General features: G+C 40.8%; 1 protein-coding gene across 3 annotated transcripts in view; it reads right to left on the bottom strand.

Moving 5' to 3' along the window:
- The window catches only part of LOC110021029 (ubiquitin carboxyl-terminal hydrolase 5), a 131,501-nt gene that overhangs the window by 53,502 nt on the left and 54,974 nt on the right, over positions 1-23,025 (bottom strand). For 2 of the 3 annotated variants that reach the window (XM_020719349.1, XM_020719350.1), the window contains 3 exons: positions 16,007-16,426; positions 9,166-9,306; positions 8,919-9,089 (listed from right to left, as the gene is read on the bottom strand). In XM_020719349.1, the coding sequence (XP_020575008.1) occupies positions 8,919-9,089; positions 9,166-9,306; positions 16,007-16,426 (732 nt within the window). The remainder of the gene's footprint in view (positions 1-8,918; positions 9,090-9,165; positions 9,307-16,006; positions 16,427-23,025) is intronic. The other variant, XM_020719351.1, reaches the window with a different exon arrangement.

The following is a 23,025-nucleotide window of genomic DNA, read 5'->3' as shown; positions in this document are numbered from 1 at the left end:
GCTGCGCCCTGCCGACTGTTCTTAGTAGGTAAGTTCCTTTATGGAAACCCTAAAGTTGAACTAATTCGAAAGGACTTTGAGCAAATGAAGCTGAAAAGGGGTTGGAAGATCGGTAAATTGGATGGTCGTCACATTCTGATTCAATTATCAAATGATGAAGACTACACTCATTTGTTTGCGAGAAGACTTCTTAGAATTGAAAATCAGATGATGAAGGTGTTAAAATGGACGGTGGATTTTGACCTTCGTACTGAACCTCCTACAATTCCTGTTTGGCTGTGTTTCCCAGGTTTGAAGATCCACCTTTTTGATCAAGAGTTTCTCTTCGCTTTAGGGATGATATACGGTAAACCCCTTAAAGACGCGCCTACAGTGAATCTAACTCAACCTTCAGAAGCTAGAATTTTGATAGAAAATGATATTACTTTACCTTTTCCGGGAGAAATATGGATTGTCACACAACATCAGAGATTTTGGCAACAAGCAGAACTTGAACAAATACCACTTTATTGTACTCACTGCCGTATGTTTGGACATTCTCATTCTCAATATTATCAGTTGCATCCAAATTTAAAACCTTCAAGTAAAAACGCTTATGGATCTGCTCCACCTCATACTTGTCCCTCCTCCGCTCCTAAGTGCATTCCACAGACAATTGAAAACTCTTGAAACACCAGTTGACACAATGCCACCTCCACCTCCCACTATCGGACACAATACTCTCTCTGTTCTTTTGACTGATATATTGGCAGATGGTTTACTTGAGTCTGAGAAATCAGGATAGTATTGAAGCTCCACACCCCCAGAATGCTTCAGGTGTTGAAGAGACGTGCTTACCATCTCTCCAGAATCAGAATATTGTTACTGCTAGTCAGGAGCTGAGGGCTCATTCTCTCCTACATGCCCAACAATCCGTTGACCACACCAATCAGATGAGTCAGTCCTCGGATGAGGAATGACAGGTTTACACATCTAGAAAGAAAAAGAAAAATAGAGGCGCACCCCAGTTTGGGAACTTAATGGATGATACCCTAGTAACTTCGGGTAATGACAAGACACTCAGGCAAAACGACACTCAGCAATTTGTTAGCTGTCTCTGGTCCTAGAACCAGAGGCAGAGGCGAGACCAAGTTGGCTTGTGCCTAGCAGCTTATTTCCTGCAAGCTTTGTTTTCTTTTATTTTTTGTGTTTTATCTTTGTTTCATCCTTTTAGGATGCTAGTGTCTGATGTATCGTATAAGTAGGACACCTTTTTTTGAGTTCTCTCATACAATATCTATGTATCTTTTCAATTTCAATAAAATTAGCCCTTGGGCGTTTTAAAAAAAAAAGAGTATGAATATTCACTGCTTGTTTAGCTCACCATTATTTATTAAAAATTAAATTTTTAGGTTAATATAATTAATTAAAAAATGAACAATAGAAGAGATGGTGTTCATAGGAGAAACAGACTTGTTATAAGGTATTTAATTATATCATCTTAAATTAAATTACTTTAGTAGCCCTTTCATTTGTAAAGTGTTGTAAAGTGTTATTTATAGAAGATGAATAAGGAAAACTTGGTTCCTGTCATCTGATCATCTGTTCCGGCCTAGACTAATTCCAAGCCGCTGGTCGGGCCATGAACCATATAATAAATAGGTTACAAGAATGTGCAGGGGTCGGACAATTAGGTTTTTGTTAAGTTAAATTCAAGTTAGACAAGATGAATAACATAATAAATGGAATGGATTTAGATTAATAGTTTTGGATTGATTGATATTTGAGTCAAACCCAAATACAACCCATTAACAAACAACAACGAGGTGTAAAGGCCCTCAAAGACCTAAGAACTAAGGTGCCAACATCAAGGCCTTATTTCATTAATACCCTTAGACAAGAGTTCAAACAAACTTGAGAAATCATAAAGAAACACCAAATCCTCACCCCACACCACCCCAAACCAAAATTCTTAGGCCGCATTTGGGGCGACGTTTTTGCCGCGATGAGCCGCTTTTTTCCTAAAGCATGCGCCGCAGGTTCGACCCCGCGGCCCGCGGTTCCTACTTACCAAAATACAGCGTTGTCCTCCATTTTCGCAAACGCCCTTGTACCGTAGCGTGTGTCCAAGTCTATTCATCTGCAATCTCTCGCACTCTGCGGTCTCTCGTCCTCTGCGATCTCTCACTTCCTCTTCTCTTCTTGCTTCGTCGTCTTCTTCTTGGCATATGTGATCTATCTCCCGGCTCCTCCCGTCTCTGTTCCCTTATGGTAAACATCAATACATACCACTCTATTCTGTTGGAGTTACATATCTTCCACTTAAACTGTAGAAGTTTACATACATACCACTCAATTCATGTGTAGTTTGATGTCATTTTTGTATGTTGGAATGGTGCTTGAGTAGTTGATAATTTGTTATTGTTTTTATAGAAGGCTACATACATAGGACTCCATTCTTCAATAGTTTTTGATGCACTCTTTAGGGTTTAAATTAGGATTTTGGTGGAAAGTTTTGGTTGGTATACCAATAACCCCAAGCCACATCCAACAATAACCGCATGCTACATACGACTCCATATCTTCCTCCTTTGAGTTGTTTTTATGGTGTTTTTTTATGAGATGAAGGGTTTTGTTTGGTATACATGTTATAAGTAATGTTTAGATTTTGGATATGTAAATACATACAAATTCTATGGTACGTATGTGAATGCTAATTTTCTTTTCATACTATTGGGGCACATGTTTGTGGTATGCTGATGATTAGATAATGGTTGTGGGTTGGGGCATTTTTGGTTGTGTTTTGCTGATGTGATAGTGATTGTGGGTTGGGGCATATGCTTGTGGTTTGCATAAGAGATAGGTGCCTATGGGTTGAGGCATATGGTTCTGTTTTGCTGATGTGATGAAGGTCGTGGGTTGGGACATATGTTTCTGTCTTGCTAGTGAGATGGTAGTTGTGATTTGGTGCATATATTTGTCCTCTGCTGGTAGTTTCTTTCAGTACCCACAGCTTCATGTGTCTTGGGGTTGTTGGTGGGTGTATCTTGGGGTTATGGTGGCTGTAGCTTGGGGTTACGGTGGATGTGGCTTGAGGTTATTAGCGGTTGTGGCTTGGGGTTAATGGTGAGTGTATGTTGGGGTTATGGCGATTGTAGGTGGGTGCATCTTGGGGTTATGGAGGTTGTAACTTGGGGTTATTGGTGGGTGTATATTGGGGTTATGGCAGCTGTGGCTTGGGGTTATTGGTGGGTGTATCTTGGGTTTATGGTGGTTGTGGCTTGGAGTTATTGGTGGCTGTATCTTAGGGTTATGGTGGCTATAGCTTGGTTATGGTGGATGTGGCTTGGGGTTATTGGTGGTTGTGGCTTGGGGTTATTGGTGGGTGTATCTTGGGGCCATGGTGGTTGTAACTTGAGGTTATGGTGGATGTGGCTTGGGGCTATTGGTGGTTTTGGCTTGAGGTTATTGGTGGATGTATCATGCGGTTATGGTGGATGTGGCTTGGGGTTATTGGTGGTTGTGGCTTGGGATTATTGGTGGCTGCATCTTCTGGTTATGGTGGATGTGGCTTGGGGTTATTGGTGGTTGTCGCTTTGGGTTTATTGGTAAGTGTGGCTTGGGGTTATTGGTGGTTGTCGCTTTGAGTTTATTGGTGAGTGTGGCTTGGGGTTATGGTGGATATTGGTGGGTGTGGCATGGGGTTATGGTGGTTGTGGCTTGGGGTTTTAGTGGCTGTAGCTTGGGGTTATGGTGGCTGTAGTTTGGGGTTATTGGTGGTTGTGGCTTGAGGTTATTGGTGGTTGTGACTTGAGGTTATTGGTGCGTGTATCTAGGGTTATGTTGGGTGTGGCTTGGGGTTATTGGTGGGTGTGGCTTGGGGTTATTTGTGACTAAGGCTTGGGGCTATTGGTGGGTATGGCTTGGGGTTATAATGGTTGTGGCTTGGGGTTATCAATGGGTGTATCTTGTGGTTATGGTGGATGTGCTTGAGGTTATGGTGGGTGTGGCTTTGGGGTTTTGGTGGGTGGTGTGTTTGGTGGTTGGTTATTAGCGGTTGTGGCTTGGGGTTAATGGTGAGTGTATCTTGGGGTTATGGCGATGATAGGTGGGTGCATCTTGGGGTTATGGAGGTTGTAACTTGGGGTTATTGGTGGGTGTATATTGGGGTTATGGCAGCTGTGGCTTGGGGTTATTGGTGGGTGTATCTTGGGTTTATGGTGGTTGTGGCTTGGGGTTATGGTGGATGTGGCTCAGCGTTATTGGTGGTTTCCGCTTGGGTTATGCTGGCTGCAGCTTGGGGTTATGGTGGCTGTAGCTTGGGGTTATTGATGGCTGTGACTTGGGGTTATTATTGCCTTGTGCCTATGTTTTTTTTGTCTTGCATTTACTTATCTTTCTTCTTATCATAGCAAAGCGATGACTAAGAATAAAGAGGTTGTTACACCTGCACTATGGGATAGAGAAATCAAAAATAATATTTTGTGACATTTGCCTAAAGAAAATAGATCTTGATAATAGACCCACAACCTTCTTCGACAAAGAAGTTGGCAAAATATTATCAACAAATTCAAGGAAAGTACAGACAGAGAATACAACAATATGCAACTAAAGAACAAGTGAGATTAACTCATGAAGGATTGGAAAGTTTGGAAGGAATTGAAATGATGATCAATGGATTTGGGGTGAGATCCAGTAAAACAAACCATTGATGTTTCCTAGGAGTGGTGGGTGGAAAGATTTGCGATGAGCATCTCTGACATGTACCTTAATATTGTTAATTTAATTTCCAAGTCAAAATCAACTGAAGTACATGTTATGACTTTGTAGGTGGTGCTTGCTGCTTAAAAAATTTAAAGTCAGCGGCCTCGAACCCAACTTCGAGAAGAAGTTGAATCAAATGTTCGAAGGGGTCGTGACGATTGAAAAATATGCATGTGGCCCTAGTGAAACAAGTTTTGGTGTCAGGACCGAGCATTTAGCTGTCGAACAATCTGGTGAATCCAATGACGTCCCCAGCCCAGAACCCCGTGAAATTGAGCCTGCTGGCCATATTAAGCATCTTGGGTTTCAGAATAAAAAAGAAGGGCGGTGTTGCTTACCTTAGAACCCAGATATCTCAACTAGTGGCTTCTTGCAGTACTAAGCGCACCCCCCCCCCCACACAAAGGTAATAAAGAACAAGATAAAGCTCTGAAAATTCTGATTCAAGTGATGAACTTTCGGAAGAGTTGTATTTGTATGCGATAGAATTGCTTGAAGATCCTACCCAAAGGGATTTTTTTCGTGAAGTTGCCCTAACGCAAAAGGTTTTCGTACCTACGAAGATATGAAAAGCTTGTTTTAATTACAGCTGCTTGGGATATTTATGTTTGTGTGTTGTTTTAATAATGGTGTGGATATCTCATATGCTTGGAACATTTTTTATTCCTACTACTATTCCAATTTTTATGTTATTTGTGCTTCAACAATGTTATTTATGTTATTCGTGCTGTTTGGGACATGGTTGTGTTAATTTATTAATGTTTTCAACTTGATGGATGCAGACAAAGATAGTCATAGGAAGGTTGTAGTCGTATGCCTGATCTACGAACATTACAACAAGTACGTACGTGCTGTTTGGGACATGGTTGTGTTTAATTTATTAATGTTTTCAACTTGATGGATTCAGACAAAGATAGTCATAGGAAGGTTGTAGTTGTATGCCTGATCTACGAACATTACAACAAGTACGTAGATTGCTCTCAATGCTTGACATCCTCATATGTTAGAGACAAATGGGTTGAGAAGCTGCTTGCGGGGCCCCCGACGAGATTCAATAACATGTTCTGCATGAAACAAGATATATTCAACGATCTTTTGGCGGAACTAAACATATTTCATGGACTGCATGGGTCATCGAGGATGACTCCATAAGAGGTATTAGCGATAACACTCTACATATTATCTTAGAATGTGTCAATGCAAGGCACAATGGAATTAAACCTACCAATCCTTCGTTCAAATGGAGTCCTATGAAGATTGCAAACGATGCACGGTACATGTTGTTCTTTAAGATAATGTTTCATAATGATTGCATTCAATATTAAAAATGTATGTCATTCTTTTAAAACTCGTTCACCTTCGATTAGGATTGCATTGAAGCAATAGATGGAACTCACGTTAATGCAAGTTCCAAACAATGAGAATATCACATTCATCTGACGCTGCGGGAAGCCTACACAAAATTTCATGGTTGTTTGTGACTCCTACATGTGTTTTACTTTTTTCATACCCAATTGGGTGGGTAGTGTGCAAGATAGTAGAATTTTTAAAGCTGCAACGCGAAATCCTCTCTACTTCCCACACTCTCCCGAAGGTACGCTCGAGCCCCAAATACTCTTGTGTTTCACTTTAACATTCATACTAATTAATCAATACATTTTATGTAAATATTACTTGGTTGATGTTGGATATCCGTTAGAGCGAGGGTATCTTAAACCCTATCTTGATACGAGATATCACATACCTGATTTCGAGTGTGCTAGCAATGTAACACGCAGCATAAAGATGTTTAATAAAAGGCGCTCCTTACGTGGTGTCATCAAGACTTTAGGAATTCGGAAAAAGAAATGGGTTATTTTCTACGATATGTCATCTTACCCGTTCCCCCAAGTAGATTGTGATTCTCACGATGACAATAAACAATTATATTCGTCGGCATCCATCCCGTAGTGACATTGACTTTCGTAGGGCTGACGAGGAACAGGAGCATGTACCGCCCGAGGCATTTGAGAACCACCTTGGGCATCCCTGTCAGAAGTTGAGAATAATCTTTCCACTATCTATATTAGAGAGGGGGAAGAAGCAAGCGAAATGACGGAGATAAGGAAACAGATAATGGACGCGTTAGTAGAGGACTGATAAAAGTATTTATAATTTATATAGTATTATGTATTGAACATTCAGTATTATATTTACTTTATATAAAGTAGTTTGTATTTTACATTTTATGGTTTGAACTTTTTACACTATTTGCAAGTGTAATTTTTTTTCCCATTTGCATTTTATTTGTTTTTTTTTTGTGGGTTTGAGAGGTCAGTGATGAGGCTTTTAACCTTTATAGGTTCTTTTGGATGGCTTGTTGGTCGTTGTCAGCTAGCGTTACATGTGAAACCCTAATGAAGATAACCAAGTTCCTCTCTTCTTTTCAGTGCATCGGTTTATGAGATTCTTTAGGATGACTTTTTTAGATGATATGCACATGTGACGTACAGGAGGTTGGTTTTACGTTGGTTAAAGGCAACCAAGAATTCATTTTTTTACAAGGTCTATCATCTTTTTGCAGTGACTGATTCATTGGTCGGTATGAAGAGTTTTCTGATGACCTCACGCCTGCAAAAATTGTAATTAATTACTTTTTTTTAGTAATTAAAACTTCTGTTATGACTAATGAATTGTCTTTTTAATCATTTAGGAAATATAAGCTTCAGGATTTCAGGGACCTCGCAACGGGTGCTCCGTCACTGCAGACTACAACCTTCTCTACAGACGTCACGTCGGGCACATAGCTATGAGAGACAGTTCTACAGCTACCCACGGATCATCGCAGAGCAGTGTGACTTCTTCCGGTGGGCAGACAGTACAACAAATTCCACTGCCGACAGTGATCATGAATGAATGCAATCACTGAAGACCAATGTAGTACAGGGCATACATCGTCTGCATGTTAAGAACAATAAAATCCTTATACTATTTGTAATTTTAATAGTTTTTGACTTTTTTGGCACTCTTGTTATTCATTGTTAAGTGAGGTGTGTATCGAAATTTTTGCACTGTTCTGAAGTGAATTTCTCCTTCTGAAGTATCAAATATATCTCTATAACAGTTCTGTTATAAATAATATTACTAAACAGGAGTAGAATGATCATTTGCCAGAAACAACAACCACACAGCTGTTTTCAATCAGTTGAAACAAACAGTAAGCCAGCTTCCTAGCAGCAGCTTCCTGGGGTAGCTAAGCTGCAGTTGCCTCAAACAGACCCTCAATGTGATGGCATAAAGGCTTTATTCAGGATTGGCACAACTATTTATAAAACTTATTGAAGAATTATTGTGGATAAAGTTGATTTTTTTTAAGTTGTTATGGGGCATTACAATTTTTTTTCTTTCTAAAAAAATTGAATAGCAACTTCTTATAGCTATCATATTGTTGCTGATCGGGTTAGAAGTTGTTTCTCATTGAAATTTCTAAGAAAATAGCAAGGAAGCTACATACAAACAGGACTACGGTTGATATCTCAAAAGCAAAAATGTGAGAAAGCTGTCTTAAGCATACCCTTAAAAAGATAAGAGACAAAACCAAGAGTCATATGAAACTGCGCACTACGCCCAATACCTCTATGTGAACTCATGCCAACACATCAAGATTTTTTTTTTGAAGGGGGTTGGGGGTGAGCGGTGGGGGCCGTAGCATTATGAAGCAATCATGGCAATCACAACCAAACAACTAAATAAAAGAACATCATAGATCTAGAAATAAATTGTGTAACAAAGGATATTAACAACAAATGTTATATGGATATAAGTTAATAAAAAAAAATTGTCAACAAACAAATGAAAATAAAAACTCATAAAGTCCACCACTAAGACTAAAAAGGTTAAAACTGCGATAAGAAACAAGTCTAGAAAGAATGATAAGAAAAAGATGTTAAATGATGTAGGATAAACCTAATTGTTGAAAACAAACTTTGGAAAAAAAAATTAGATCTAATTGTTAAATAAGACGAAAAAAGAGCAAAGCATTGAGAGGCTAACCCCTAAAAGTTGACAAAACTCAAATAATGTGCATATGGAAGGCAATAATAATTCTGGTGATTGATGTACGCACAACACATTCAAAAGCACGTGGCAGAATAGTTAAAAATAAACAAATTAACAGTAAAGGAAAAAATGAGTACCTGGCACACATCAACGATGATAGAATCATTGCGAGCAATGTGGTTTGCCCAGTATTCATCTGCAACCACTTCATCAGGTCGCCCATCAGCATCTTTAGACTTTATATAAGGTCTATGCTTTACACGGTTCAAATCTTCATGAAGTCCATCCAAAAGAAATGCCAAAAGCTCCTGAAAAGAGCCATACACTATTATTTATAAAAAAGCAGCATCAACAAGATATATTACAGAACATAAAAGCTAATACCTGAGAGTCATGTTGATTATATCCACTAAACTGAGGCGCAAAACGAGCAAGTTTTGTTTTAAAGGGTCGAGGAGAAACTGATGTTCGCCCAGGAACCCATAGTTTCCTTAGTAAATCCCCAAAAGCCATAGCAAGCTCACCCTATTCATCAATGTTTATAATTAGCAGCCACACATAAAGGATTTTCATATAGCCAGCATTCGCATTTAGTAACATACACACATATGCTCATCAGAGAAGCTTCCAGCTTAAAAAAACTGCATGGAGAAGCATGATCTCCTCAAAAAATGGAAAAAATTATACATCACAAGGCGTTAAAGCGGATTTTAAAATCATAATAAGTTTAAAACATAAGATTCCAGCACATAATGGTCATGAAGCTTTCAGCCAGCAGGAACAAATGACATATCTCAGCCAGCAGGAACAAATGATTTATCTCAGCCAGCAGCCATATGCAAATTTTATTAATGTCTAGCTTCATTAGCCTTTTTTATTCCAAGCTAAAGGTGCCACGTGTATCTTAAATACAACTACCATCTGTTAAATAATAAATAATTTGATCGTTAAAATCTTGTTCAACAAAGACACTTGCTACCCACTAATCAATCATTATCATAAATTAATCCATATTATCATACTTTTATCGATCCTTACTCCACTGTATTGAACAGAAATAAAGAACTAAAGTGAATCTATAAATTGTAGCATCCATCCATATTAGCGCATGTCTCCAATGGTCCGAGTGTTGCTCCGACTGTATCTTGCTTCCGAGGTGGTGATTATCCTCCCTCAACCCTTCCAAATCCTTCCCATATCGCTCACCGTCGCCTTCTCTACTGCAGACCGTCCAGAACAGCTGTTTTTGCCGTTTTTCCTGCAGGTTTCCGCCCTTCAGCCGCTAGCATCGCCCTCCCCTCCCTACACTTTGCTTCCGTCACTGTTCCAGCCATTCTACATCATTGTTGTTTCCCAGAAACCCCTTTGCCTTGCTGTGTTACCGCTGTCCGGCCATCCTACATCACAGCCGTCGCCGAGAAACCCCTTCGCCTTGCTGTTTTACTGCTACCCGGCCACTTGTTGTCGCCCAGGATTGCAAGCACCTATTGTTTCCCTGCTGTAATCGCCCCTCTGCTCCCCTTCCTTACCTGGCCGCCACATTTCCAAGCCCCTACTGGTCATCACCACCACCACCCTAGATCCACCCTAGCAATATGTTGTGTGTTGTATTTACTATTATTTTCTATTTTCATTTGTATGGTTGTAATTTGCTAATTGAATGCAACACTAATATTGTTTTCCCATTTTTATTTGATTAAATTTCGATATCATTTAGTATCAGAGCTAGTCTAACCCTAGTCCAATCCTAAAGTTACCTAAATCCGCCAATACGCAACCCAATCTCCACCCAAAACCCTTCCCCTTATTGATTTCTGCACATCAGCCCCCGAAAACTTTTATTTCCACTCAAGACCACCCCCACACACCTTCTTTCACCCCCCAAACATAAACCCTAGTTACGCCGCCAAAAAGACAATTGTCGAAACCTGATTGGAGAAATGACACAATCTCACTTATGAAATACCCGCAAAGAAATGTCCAGAAACATTCCATGGAAAACATACAACACCAAATCCCCCCACTGTGATAGAGGCTTGAAGCCTTCGAGAAAAACAATCCAGAAGGGTCACTCGTAGCCACAATGGTGATTCGTCAAATCAAAATGATGTAGTGAATCATTTCCGCAAAATAATTTCCAATAATGAAGTACCAATACCCCAGAGGTTTGACATGGAATATAAGAGGAGAACAAAAATTTTGGAGTGCACAGTGACTTCCCATATTTTGACGACTATATGGATCCGGATGAGTTTATCGAATGGCTCCAACAAAGAGAACGTGCCTTTGAGCCTCTATCACAGTAAAGTAATAGCCATCAAGTTAAAGAAGGGTGTATTGCTATGATGGGAAAATTTAAAGCACCTATGCCGGCAGGAAGAAGAAAACAAAATCACTATTTGGTCCAAGATGAAACAAGAAATGCAGCGCAAATACCTACCAGTTTATTACAGACAGGATATGTTCTCAAGACAACCTCACCGGGTGACCGCCACATCTAAAAGATAGAGCTCAACACCAGGATCAAGCGACAAGAGTACACCCAACAGAGGAGAAACTAGTTCATAATGGAGTACAGATAGAGGCAACGAAATTATCAAATTCATCCCAACCAAGAACATCAAATGCCATGAATTTGGACACAGTGCATGAGCTTGCCCAAACAAGAGTATGATCTATTTTATTAAGCAAGGAGCAGTTGAGGAGATGGTCAACAATATCGAAGAGGGTAAAGACGTTAGATAGGAGTCGCAACTTCCAGTTGAGGAGAAAGGAATGCTAGTGATTCAAGTCGATCCCATGTGAGAAACTCTCGATTGATTAGCATTAATTATTATAAAATATAGTGAGTCTGATGAGCTAATACCTGAAAAGAGATAATCCCTATTCAAGGGATTGCAAGATATCAAGACCGATAGTTTACTTATTGGGTAGTTGCCATTGAAAGTAGTCCAGCATACCACAGATTTCATTTCAGAGCTATTTCCTCAAAATGAATTTGTTTATTGGATACCCAGAGTTGAGTACAAGAAGTTGAAGAAACAAGTTACACAATTAATTGTTCGAGACTTGATTTATGAAAATACACAACTAGGAATAGTCCTAGTTCTAACTATGCCAAAAAAAGATGGCTATTTACTTTATCATGATAAACTTTGAAAGGACATAGATGTTTTGGAGTTGACTCCATACCATGAGAAGAAATAAACTTGGACGGATGAGGTCAGAGCTACCACAATCACGGGAGATAAAGTGGGGGCATAAAGGGGTTGCACGGTCCCCTATCAGAGAGGATCGAGCACCGAGCTCCAACGATCGGGGCAGAACTGACCCGAACGCCTCTTCCTTTATTTTCCTTCTAATTTCCAACATTTATCCTTTTATCATTTTTTTCCTTTCAAGTACTTTCCTATACATGTGTTGTATTAGGGTTTAGATTTTTAGATTTGGATTGAGTGTGTTTGAAACAAGTGTCGGCATCTCTTGTTTTTCATTTCTAGGGTTGCATCGAGAAATGTTAGTGTTGTTCCGGCTATATCTCCCTCTCCAAGTGGTAATTATCTCAACCGTTTTGAACCCTTCCCACATCACTTTCTGACCCCTCTACTGCGAACTGCACAGAACAACAGTTGTTGTTGTCTTTCCTACAATTTTCAACCTTTCAGCCACGAACATCGCCTTCCCCTCCCTCTACCTTGTTGTCTCCACTGTTCCAAGCAACCTACATAGCAACCACCGCCCAAAAAGCCCTTCACCTTGCTATTTTACAGCTGTTCGACAATCCTTCACCTTGTTGTTTTACTGTTGCCCAACTATCCTGCCTACTTGTGCCACTCAGGACAGCAATCACTATTGTTTCCCTATTGTAATCACCCGTCAGCTCCCCTTCCCTACCAAGGTGCCACCTTTCCAAGCCCCTATTGGTCACTACCACCACCCTAGATCCACCCTAACTGCATTTCATGTTTGTTATTATTTCCTATTTTCGTTTGTGTGGTTGTAATTTCCTATTTGGATGCAACAATAATATTATTTCCCCGTTGTTGTTGGGTTAAACGCAACATGATGGATTCAAGAATATTTACTCGTTCACAACAGATGGCAAACAAATAATTCTCCTTCCATTTGCGAAGTATAAGATTGAAGGTGCTCTTGCCAATGGAGAAGCACTAGCTAGATTAGTTTTGGTGTTCGTAGAGGGTAGCATGATGGAAGAACCGATATCAAACACAAGAAAACCAATACAGAGATAGTTGTAGAATATACTGAATAATGGCTTGCCGCCAGAGCCACCACCGTCGGGGGAGGTTCAGTCTTCCTTCACTTCAAAAAGAGATGAGCCAACCTTCGCCCTTTTGGAGGATTCTGCAAAATACAATTGGCACGAACTTCCAATTCAGTTCAACAGGGTGCACATAGATGGTAGGACAAATTCAGATGGTTACTCGCAATTGGGAAAACCTTCTCAAGTGTTTTGTGGAACAGTGCATTCAGCAGTGGGATTCGGGTACTTCTAGAGATGTAGTCAAAAGCACTTCAACACTAGGAAGACGCAGCAGCTCAACTACCTTCAACAAGTCCGACCAAATTTCATAGTATGAAGAGACAGAAGCATTGAGGAACAAAAGCGGGTGTCACGCATATGGGGGATGCAAAATCGTGCTGGGCGCGACTCCAAATGGTTATGTCAAAAAAAAAATCGAGGGTTGGCCAGCCCTCTGGTCAACATGGGACTGCCTCCCATTAAGGTAGGGCTACTGCTTGCTACCTTGGATCAGTATATATTGTTTTGTCTTATTAGAATTTGGAGTTTTATCTTGTTTTTTGTTCAGGGCAACCCTTGGCGGTCCTATGTTTCCTTCTAGAGTTGTATCTGAGGGTCAAGTGGTGCTTCAACTGTATCCCACCCACAGGGTTCTCCACTCTCCTCCCATCTTCCCCACGCCATTCCCAACTGCTGCTCCTCGCTTCCGCACGCCGAACTGCAGCCCATCCAACCATTTTTGTAGTTCCAGCCATTGTTCGTGCATACTGATGCCCGAAATGCATCCCATCTTATTATTTTCTTGTTGTATGGCCATCCTGCATAGGAACCTCCTCTCCATGTTGTTTTAATGTTGTATGACACCTCCTGCCTTGCTGTCACCATCCAAATCAACAAGGGATCAATGTTTCCCTACTTTACCCGCCCCCTGCTCCGCTTTCTGACCTTGCAGCCACCTTTCCAAGCCCCAAATAGCCACCATCACAGCTTTAGATCCACTCTAGTCGAGTGTCATGCGTCATTTTTGTAGTTATCTCCTATTTCCATTTGGTTGGATATAATTTCCTATTTAATTTCCATAACAAAATTTATAATACTAATAATAATATTAATGATAATAATAATATTAAATAGTAAGTAAAAATATAAGTGTCGGCGATTAGAGAAGATGCACCACTTCGCCTGAAAGTAATCTCATGCTTATTTCGGTATTTTCCCTCATTCGAACCAATGAGAGACAAACTGTAGTAAGAGAAGAGAAGAAGAGAAAGAAGAAGAGAAGGAACTCACCGCTTGGTTTGTAGAAGACAACATAGAGCTCTAGCCGATCGATTGAGGAAGGAAAGGTCAACTTTGACGTTGTCCTCAAGTGCTCGCTGTGTTCTGCCGTGTCGAACCTTAGTCGAAGGAGTAGAAGAAGAAGCTGAAGGAAGTAGAGAGTGATCGGCTCCGTCGAGAATAAAAGAAGCCTAGCCAGCATCGATTTCTGCAATCTTTAGTTGAGCCGCGACCGAAGGAAAGAGAGCTGAAGCTCGTGCTCGACCAGTGGAGTTTAGCCTATACCATACAGGAATAGGGGAAGAAGGTTGTGGCTCGCGTAGAGGAGAAACATGCAGGCCAACCGCGGGCAAAGGTGAGTTTAATAATATGTTTAATGGAAATTTTATTAAGTAAATTAATAAAATAATATATTTATATATGTTTGTGTGAGTGTTTGATGTAAAGTTTTATTGAACCAGGAATGAAGTTATTTAAATCCAGAAATTCGAGGGAGTGATACGAATTTCTTGTGCAAGGGAAGAGGAAGAACTATGGGCAGCCAAAATATAATAAAGGTATATTAGAGTCTCACACTACTCCATTCATGGGCAGACTTGCAACATGCCGCCATTCCCTTTCAATAAGAATTATCTCAAAATAGTTGAGAAGGAAATTTTGAAAAGAGATAATAAAAGTGACCGATAAATCACTTGAAGGCCCAGTTCAACACACCAATAATAACTAAGTTTACTTCTATATCTGAGAATATTCAGCTAAATTTGTATGGTTTATCCTAAGTAGGTACGAATAAAATGAAACTCTGCAAATTACAATTTTTTTATTAAAACCAAAGTATATGGGTGCCACATCTCTATTCCTCAGGGGCCATGATTAAGAATAAATTATGTTTGGTAATCAAATGATATCCCCATTCAACTGGAACCGTTAACAATTGGCTCCTGTTAAACAAAGGCTAACAGTAATAAAAAATAAAAAATTAAAGTAACACGTAGTTTTTAACACGATAAAATATCGTATGGTGTGATATAAGGCCAATATGTCACTCCTGTTCAAGTTTTTGTCATTCGTATTGGACAACTTCTGCTGGAACATTTTGTGATATAAAAATGCCTTCAACATACAAAAGACTAAAAAAATATTTTAAAACCTAAAATAAAGTATACACTTGCTATAGCTTAATGCCAACTATATTTCAATATCATTCGAATGTGGCAATGATACCATTAGAACTACTACCAAGTGTAAACAAGAAAACTTCGTTGTTGAAAATGTAGATAAGAAACATATCCACACTCTTTCTTCCACCAACTTCCATGTTTTATAAGAAAAAAAAAACAGAGAACAAAACACCAATGCACCATAAACGCCCTTCCAAATCATGAAGTGAATCAATCTTTGTGGACTCGTTCTATTAAGTCATAATGTCGGTTGAGAACTTCAAATCATGCATAACAGGTTATTATCCACAAAGTTTCACAAGAACTTGGGGAGATGACAACAATTATTAAAAGTTAGCCTTTCATTGCAAAAAAAACAGACAAGTAAACTGCAACCCAGTGAAGAAACAACATAATATCATATCATTAAAAAAAATACTCAAATTGGAAAATCCACCAATTTTCACAGTACTAAAATTTCCAAGGACCAAATATAAGAAATAATAAATAAACCAATACTTACAACCATGCCTAGTGGATTTTTCCAATTAATTTCTTTATGGTAATCTTCCCGAAAGTATCGAGCAAACTCTGGTGTGTGGACAAGACATTGTATTGCACTATTCATGAAGCAAGTATTTCCAAGGTTTAGGAGTCCATTAAGACCTAAAGGAGTTCCCCTCGTAGCAATGGTGCTTGTGCCATGCACACCATCCAACTCACTGCTTGGGGATGCAAGCTGTTGGCTTTGTGAGATCTCTGAACTGCAGCTTATGGAAATATTCTTGCACATGGACAAGCCTTCAACGACTGATATGCTAGACCTACATGGCTCTACAGCCAAGGAACCCGAATCCCTCTCGTTAGATCCATTCTCCTGAACAGAACTCATACATCCACCATCAGTGATACCATTGCCATTACCAATGACCTCTACAAGAATCTGTTCATCATAAAAGTAGCTGCTAATCAAGCATCTCAAGGGCCATTAAACTATCTTAGCAAAAACAACTAAGTAATTAAACTGATATTAAAAATAAGTATGATTAAACTACAAATTAGTCTGGTGCGATAATATTTCCAAAAAAAAAATTGTTCTACTTTTCTTGTGGCATTCACCACCATCAAATGAGATTAAAATCCTCTAAATTTGTTGTGGCATTCACCACCAACAAACAAGATGAAAAAATACTCAATAAACGATAGAAATAATATACATGATAATTTTGAAATAATAGAAAATAAAAAAATAGATGAATTATTATTAAATTGGTTGCTAGGCAAAAAAATAAAAATTTCTCTGAGTTATTGGTGAAAAACGTCAATAGCACTGAGAAATCTCACATCTGAACAATCAAGATTTGATCACTCATAGGCTTCATAGCTTTTTGTACCTAACATAGGGCTCGGGGGAGGACCGGTCGGTCCTCAAGGGAGGGGAGCTGTCGCCCCCTCCTTTCTATTCCCCCCCTTTCCCTTTTTCACTCTCTTGCTTTTTCTTTCCTTTCCTTCTTCTCTTACTTCCCTTCCTAGGCCCTTTTTAATTTAAATCCTTTTCTAAAACCCGTAATCCTGATTTTATCTTATTCTTCTTCCCTATTTTAAAACCCTTTCCTAAATTTGAAATACCATTTTAATCTTATTTCTTATTCTAAGTGTTTCCTAAAGTAGGTCAAGCTTCATTATAAATAGGAGGTGATATTCTTAGAGTTAGGAGTCTTGATTTTGAATCTGAATTCAGTATTGTCTTAGTGTTTTCCCTTCTTAAGTGTTGTATTTGACGATGAGGTAGGTGTTCTGACTTTAATCCCATCCGAAATGGTAATTATCTTTGTCATCCAACTCCATCCTGCACCCCGACAAACCCAAGCCCCCGCTGCCTACCTCCCTGCAGCTTCCCTGCAGACCACACACCCCCTGCTGTACCTTCCAATCGCTTCCCCGCAGCTCCCCTGCAGGCCGCAAACCCGCTACTCCTTTCGATCTTCTCTCTGTAGGGGAGCTACAGGCCACAGTTCCCGCTGCTCCTTCCAATCCCCTCCCTAGCAGCTTCCTAACAAGTCGCAGTTCTTGATCCTCCCTGTTCCCTGAGCAGCACAACACGCCCCTTCCTACAGTTAGCCGACCCTCCAAAAACTCTCGATCGGCCATCCAGCCAGCAGTATTACTTCCCACAGCAGACCGCCCCCACTTCCTGCTCTTGATACCTCCATCCAGTAGCCTTCCAGTCTTCTCAACGCCTCCTGCCCATTGCAGATCTCCTCCCGGCAACCCTATGGCTCTCTGCCTCTAATCCTCGGCGCCAGCCGCCATTTTTGCCCATTGCCCCGCAGACATTGTGTTGCCGCCCTATCCCAGCAGACCACATCTTCCCTGCCCCAGCTGGTATTGTGTCGCTATCCCACCCCAGCAGGCCACCTCTCTTACCTAGCTCCTACAGGCTGCCATTCGCTGCTACTTCAACCCAACACTCCAACCTTCACCGCAGCAGCCGACCTCACACCATCTCTCCGGACTACCTCCTCGCCAGTTGTTTTGTTTTCTTTGTTGAGTCTTTATTTGAGATCATTTGTTTTGCACTGTAGCTTTGTGTGTTGTCATTCTTTCTATTGAGTCTTTATTGTAACTTTGTTTTGTGACGTGATTTGGTTAACTACAGTATCAGTATCTTTCATAGTCCTAAGAGCAAATTCAGAAGCTGCTATGATGCGGGTGCATCTCCCACACGAGATGCGGGAGCCTGCATGATACCAGAACTAGTAGAAGGAAAAGCGAATCACAAAAGTAAACATTTAATTAATATAGAAAACGGGTTAACACGACTCAAACAGAAAATAGATACAATAAGAGATGATCCCCGATTAGGGATGTAGAAAGAGATCCGAAGGCGGTGGTGATGTCGGCGGGGTGGTAAAGAAAGATGGGGAAGGTAGGGTGGTTTATTGGGTAAGTTGGGAGAGTGTTTGGATGATTGTAGGTAGGCGGGACAACAAGGCTGTGGGGAGAAGTGCAGATGGCGGCAGACTGGTGAAGGGATATAGCGTGGTAGGCAGCTACGAAGAGTGGTAGGAGAAGGGTCGTGGAGAAGAAGTGAAGGAGATTTGAAGTGTACAACACCAACTTGAAGCAAGAAACAACCGAGCATCACCTGTCGTTGGATATAGCCCTAACAAGAGAGAAGAGACTCCATGCAGAAGAACTAAAGACAACACAACAAAAACGGAACTCTTACACACAGAAAACAAATATTTATAGACTCCTACACAGAAGGAAGGCAGAAGAATCCAAAAAAGCCAACACAAGTGCGGCAGCTTACAAACCCTCCTACACCTTCGCGAGAGTTTGCCTGCGAGACTCCTGTGCATCGCGGTCAGCCTCTCGCCCTTTCCCGCTTCGCGACAGTTCGCGGAGCTTTTGACCCCGCTGTTTCGAAAGCGCCCCGCAATAGAGCGCATTCAACGCCTGCAACTGGGAGCTGTGTTTAGCTCTCGCGTCAATCTCCTAGATTGAGAAAGCTTCGACTTCATTTGTAAAAGCTCCAGGCTCTTCAAATTATGGTGTTAAGTCAATGACGTTAAACGTGGCAAAAATGTTATACTCCCCAGGCAGATCGATCTTATAACGTTTTTTTTTTAACTTCTGAAGTACTCTAAAAGATCCATCTGCTCTGATCTTAAGCGTCCCGAATGATCTGACGGGAAATCTTTCCTTTCTCAACAGAATCCATACAAGGTCGCTTTCCTGAAATGTTATTTTCTTCCCGAATTTTTTTGCTTCTGTCTGATATTTACGATTTTGCTTAGCAATCTTCTTGCCAACTTCTTCATAGAGCTTTTGAATCTTGTGAAATTGTTTTGAGCATCTTTGCTAGTCTCCAATGTTGGTAGGAGCGGCACCAATTCTAAAGGTGTAAGCGGATTGTGTCCATACACAATCTCAAAGGGAGCTCGTTCAGTAATTTGGCGGATGGATCAGTTATAGGAGAACTCAGGTTGGGGTAGAATAAGATCCCACTATTTTATGTTTTTCCCACAAAACTCCTCATGAGATTAACAAGGCTCTTTGCTATCTCTGTTTGTCTGTTTGTGGATGAAGTGTTGAGTTAAATCGGAGTTTGGTGCCCAGCATTCCCAATAGTGTCCCCCATAAGTGGCTCAGAAATTTGACATCTTTATCGGAGGTGATTGTCTTGGGAATTCCGTGCAACCTTACAATTTCTCTGAAGTATAGATCGACAATGTGCAAAGCGTCCAGTGTTCGGTGACAGGGTACAAAGTGGGCCATCTCAGAGAATATGTCTACCACAACCAAAGCGGAGGCCTTGTTCCTTTGGGTCCTTGGAAGTCCCACCACAAAATCCATGCTGACATTGACTCATGGTGCTTCTAGTACTAGAACTAGCATGTACAATCCTGTGTTCTAAGCTCATGTCTTTTCTAGGTGACAAATCCTGCACTGTCTGACATGTCGCTCCACATCTCTCGACAGTTTGGGCAAAAACAATACTCTCTTACGAGGCCAAGGGTCTTGTACCTATCAAAATGACCTGCTAATCTTCTATTGCAGCTCTCTTGGACAATGGTTTCTCTTAATGAATACTGAGGAATGCATAACTAACTCTGGTAGAACAAGTATCCATCTGGGCAATAATATTGCCCTGTTGGCTTCTCCTGCCATTGCTCTCATATGTCTTTGAGATCTTCGTCTCTTTCATATAAATCTCTTAAGAGCTCGAAGCCCACAATTTGAGCCTGCAAGGATGTGATCAATAGATGTCGACTCAGTGCATAGGCTACGCAGTTTTTGCTCCCCGCCTTGTGTTTTAGCACAAACTGAAATGAGGCTAGAAATTTCACCCAGGTGTCATGTAGTCCCTTTAGTTTGTTCTGGCTATTGAGGAATTTTAGGGCCTCATGATCTATAAATAGTGTTAACTTGTTTGTCAATAGGTAATGACTCCAATGCTCCAGAGCTCTTATGATGGCGAAGAATTCTATGGTATGTCAAGTATTTCCTCCTGGACAAACATCTCACTGAAGAAAGTGATGGGGTATCCTCCCTAGCTTAGCACTGCTCCAATCCTTATGCCGAAGGCATCACAGTCTACCTCAAGAAGTTGTTTGAAGCCTGATAGTTCTAACACGGGTACCTGAGTCATCTTTTCCTTTAGTGTGTCAAACTGTCCTGGTTTGTTGTTGTCCAAGAAAACTCCTTTTTCAGAAGTTCAGACAGAGGGGAGGTGATAGTGCTGAAGTTTCTGATGAATTTTTTATAGAAGGATGTCAGCCCCAAAATTGTCTCATCTCGGCGAATGATTGAGGTGCAACTCAATTGATGATGGCCTCTATGTTTACAGGATAAATTTGAATGTTTGCACTAGACACAATGTAACCCAAAAAACATACATGGCTTGTCATGAAGTGAAATTTCTTCGAATGGGCGTATAGTTGTTCGACTCACAGTATCTAAAATACTGCCCTTAGGTGATGCAAGTGATGCTCCTCCGACAAACAGTATACTAGAATGTCGTCAAAGTAGACAATGACAAATTTTCCAATGTGAGGCCGAAATAATTGGATCATTAATGTCATGAAAGTGTTAGGTGTATTTGACAGGCCGAAAGGCATAACAGTCTACTCATAAAGTTTGTCCTGTGTCTTGAATGTGGTTTTCCACTAGTCTTCTGGCATCATCCGTATTTGGTGATATCCGCTGTGTAAGTTGACCTTGGAGAAGAAAGTGGATTTGTATAGCTGGTCTAAGAGATCATCTAAGGGGGGCATGGGAAATCAAAACTTGATGGTAATCTTGTTGATGACTGAGCTATCGATGTACATTTTTCACGATCCATCCTTTTTGGTCACCATCATGGGCAGATAATGCACACGGGCTTGTGCTTTCTCTAACTAGCCCCCTTGTCATGAGATCCTACACCTGTCGCTATAGTTCTTCGTACTTCGCAGGTCTCAATCTGTGGACTGGTCGATTTGGCAATACGGATCCGGGTATATGATCTATGGCGCATCGGATGTCACTTAGTGGCGGCAATCCCTCTGATAAGCTATCGGTCATAACATCTCGAAAGTTCTGTAGTTGGTTGCAATAGTGTCGGTACCTCTCTTTCTTCCTTGTTTCCTTCCAGAAAAACTAATTCTAGTGTTACAAGGGCATATCTAACTGATTGCAAAAAAGTTGTCTGGGAAACTAATATTGTCTCTATAACGCTCCCACCTTTTTCATCCTTAACAGGTAGTAAAACAATATGTTTCTCATCTTTCCTGAAAGAATAAGTGTTATTGAACTCATCGTGTTGAGTATTGCAATCGAACTGTCAAGGCCTTCCCAATAGAATGCGGCAAGCGTCCATAAGAACCACATCGCACGATACTTGTCCGTGTAGCTAGTTTTCAATGGAGAAATCAACTAGGCACTGCAAATTCACACGTATCTCATTTCCTTTCTTCAGCCAGGTAAGGGAATATGACTTGGGATGCTTCTAGGTCTCCAATCCCAACTTTTTCATCATGAGCATGCACACCACGTTCTCGCAGCTCCCACTGTCGATGATTAGGTTGCAGACCTTCCCCTTTACAGTGTACTTGGTGTGAAAAATTCTATTCCTTAACTAGGATTGGTCTCGTTGTGGCTCAACTTAAAATACCCGTCGAACGACTAACGCTTCTCCCTTGTCTCAGTGGAGCTGAAGTTCTTCTGGACTCTATTCTGACTCCTCATCGAATTCCTCGACGGTACCTTAATCTGTGAGGGTGACGACTCAACTTGTTGGGCAACTGGAGGCTATGTGACAATAGCCATGGCACCTGAAACACTTCCTAGCCAGCATTGTATTGGAGGAACGACCTTTTTCTGGCTTTTTCTCACTCTAATCTGCCTTATCAGTTCCCTATCCAATTTTATTATTTCTTCTCGAGTTGTAGACGTTGCAGGTGACTGCTTAGCTGAAGATGGTGGTCTGAAGCCGGTTGTTGTCGGCTTTGCTTCTGTTGCCTTTCCACATTCAAGACTAGAGTGTAGAGATCCCCTAACATCCAATTGTACCACATTGTTAAAGGGTTTCAAACCCACTAGATATCTGGCTACCGTATGTTCCTCTGGCTCCACCAGCTAGCACTTTGATATGTCTTTTAGCATTCTTAATTTCCTTTACTTTTTGCACTTATTTTTAAATGAAATTACACTTTAAAGAAAGATATTTTCATGTTTTTGTTGCAGGCATAACGGTAGGACAATTAGAGTGAATTTGAGTGAAACAGAACAAAACGAAGGCCATTAGAGCAAATTGGCACCGTAGACTGGCTCCTAGGCGCCAGAGTTTTCCCAGCAAACTGAGGAGACTGAGCCTAGGCGCCACAAACTGGGTGCCTAGGCGTCAGAACTGTCCAAGGCAGTTCCTGCATGAACCTGGGGGTTACTTGATGGATTTGAAAGGTTTTGAAGAGGACTTTAGGCGACATTTTGGCATTTCCAAGTCCAGGAATCCTCCAAGGATGCTAGGAGGATGTAAGTAGGAATAGGAATTGT

Source organism: Phalaenopsis equestris, unplaced genomic scaffold (assembly GCF_001263595.1).
Source record: "Phalaenopsis equestris unplaced genomic scaffold, ASM126359v1 Scaffold000117, whole genome shotgun sequence".
Classification (NCBI taxonomy): Eukaryota; Viridiplantae; Streptophyta; class Magnoliopsida; order Asparagales; family Orchidaceae; genus Phalaenopsis; species Phalaenopsis equestris.
Note: the sequence above shows the minus strand (reverse complement) of the source record. Positions and strands in the feature narration are given on the sequence as shown.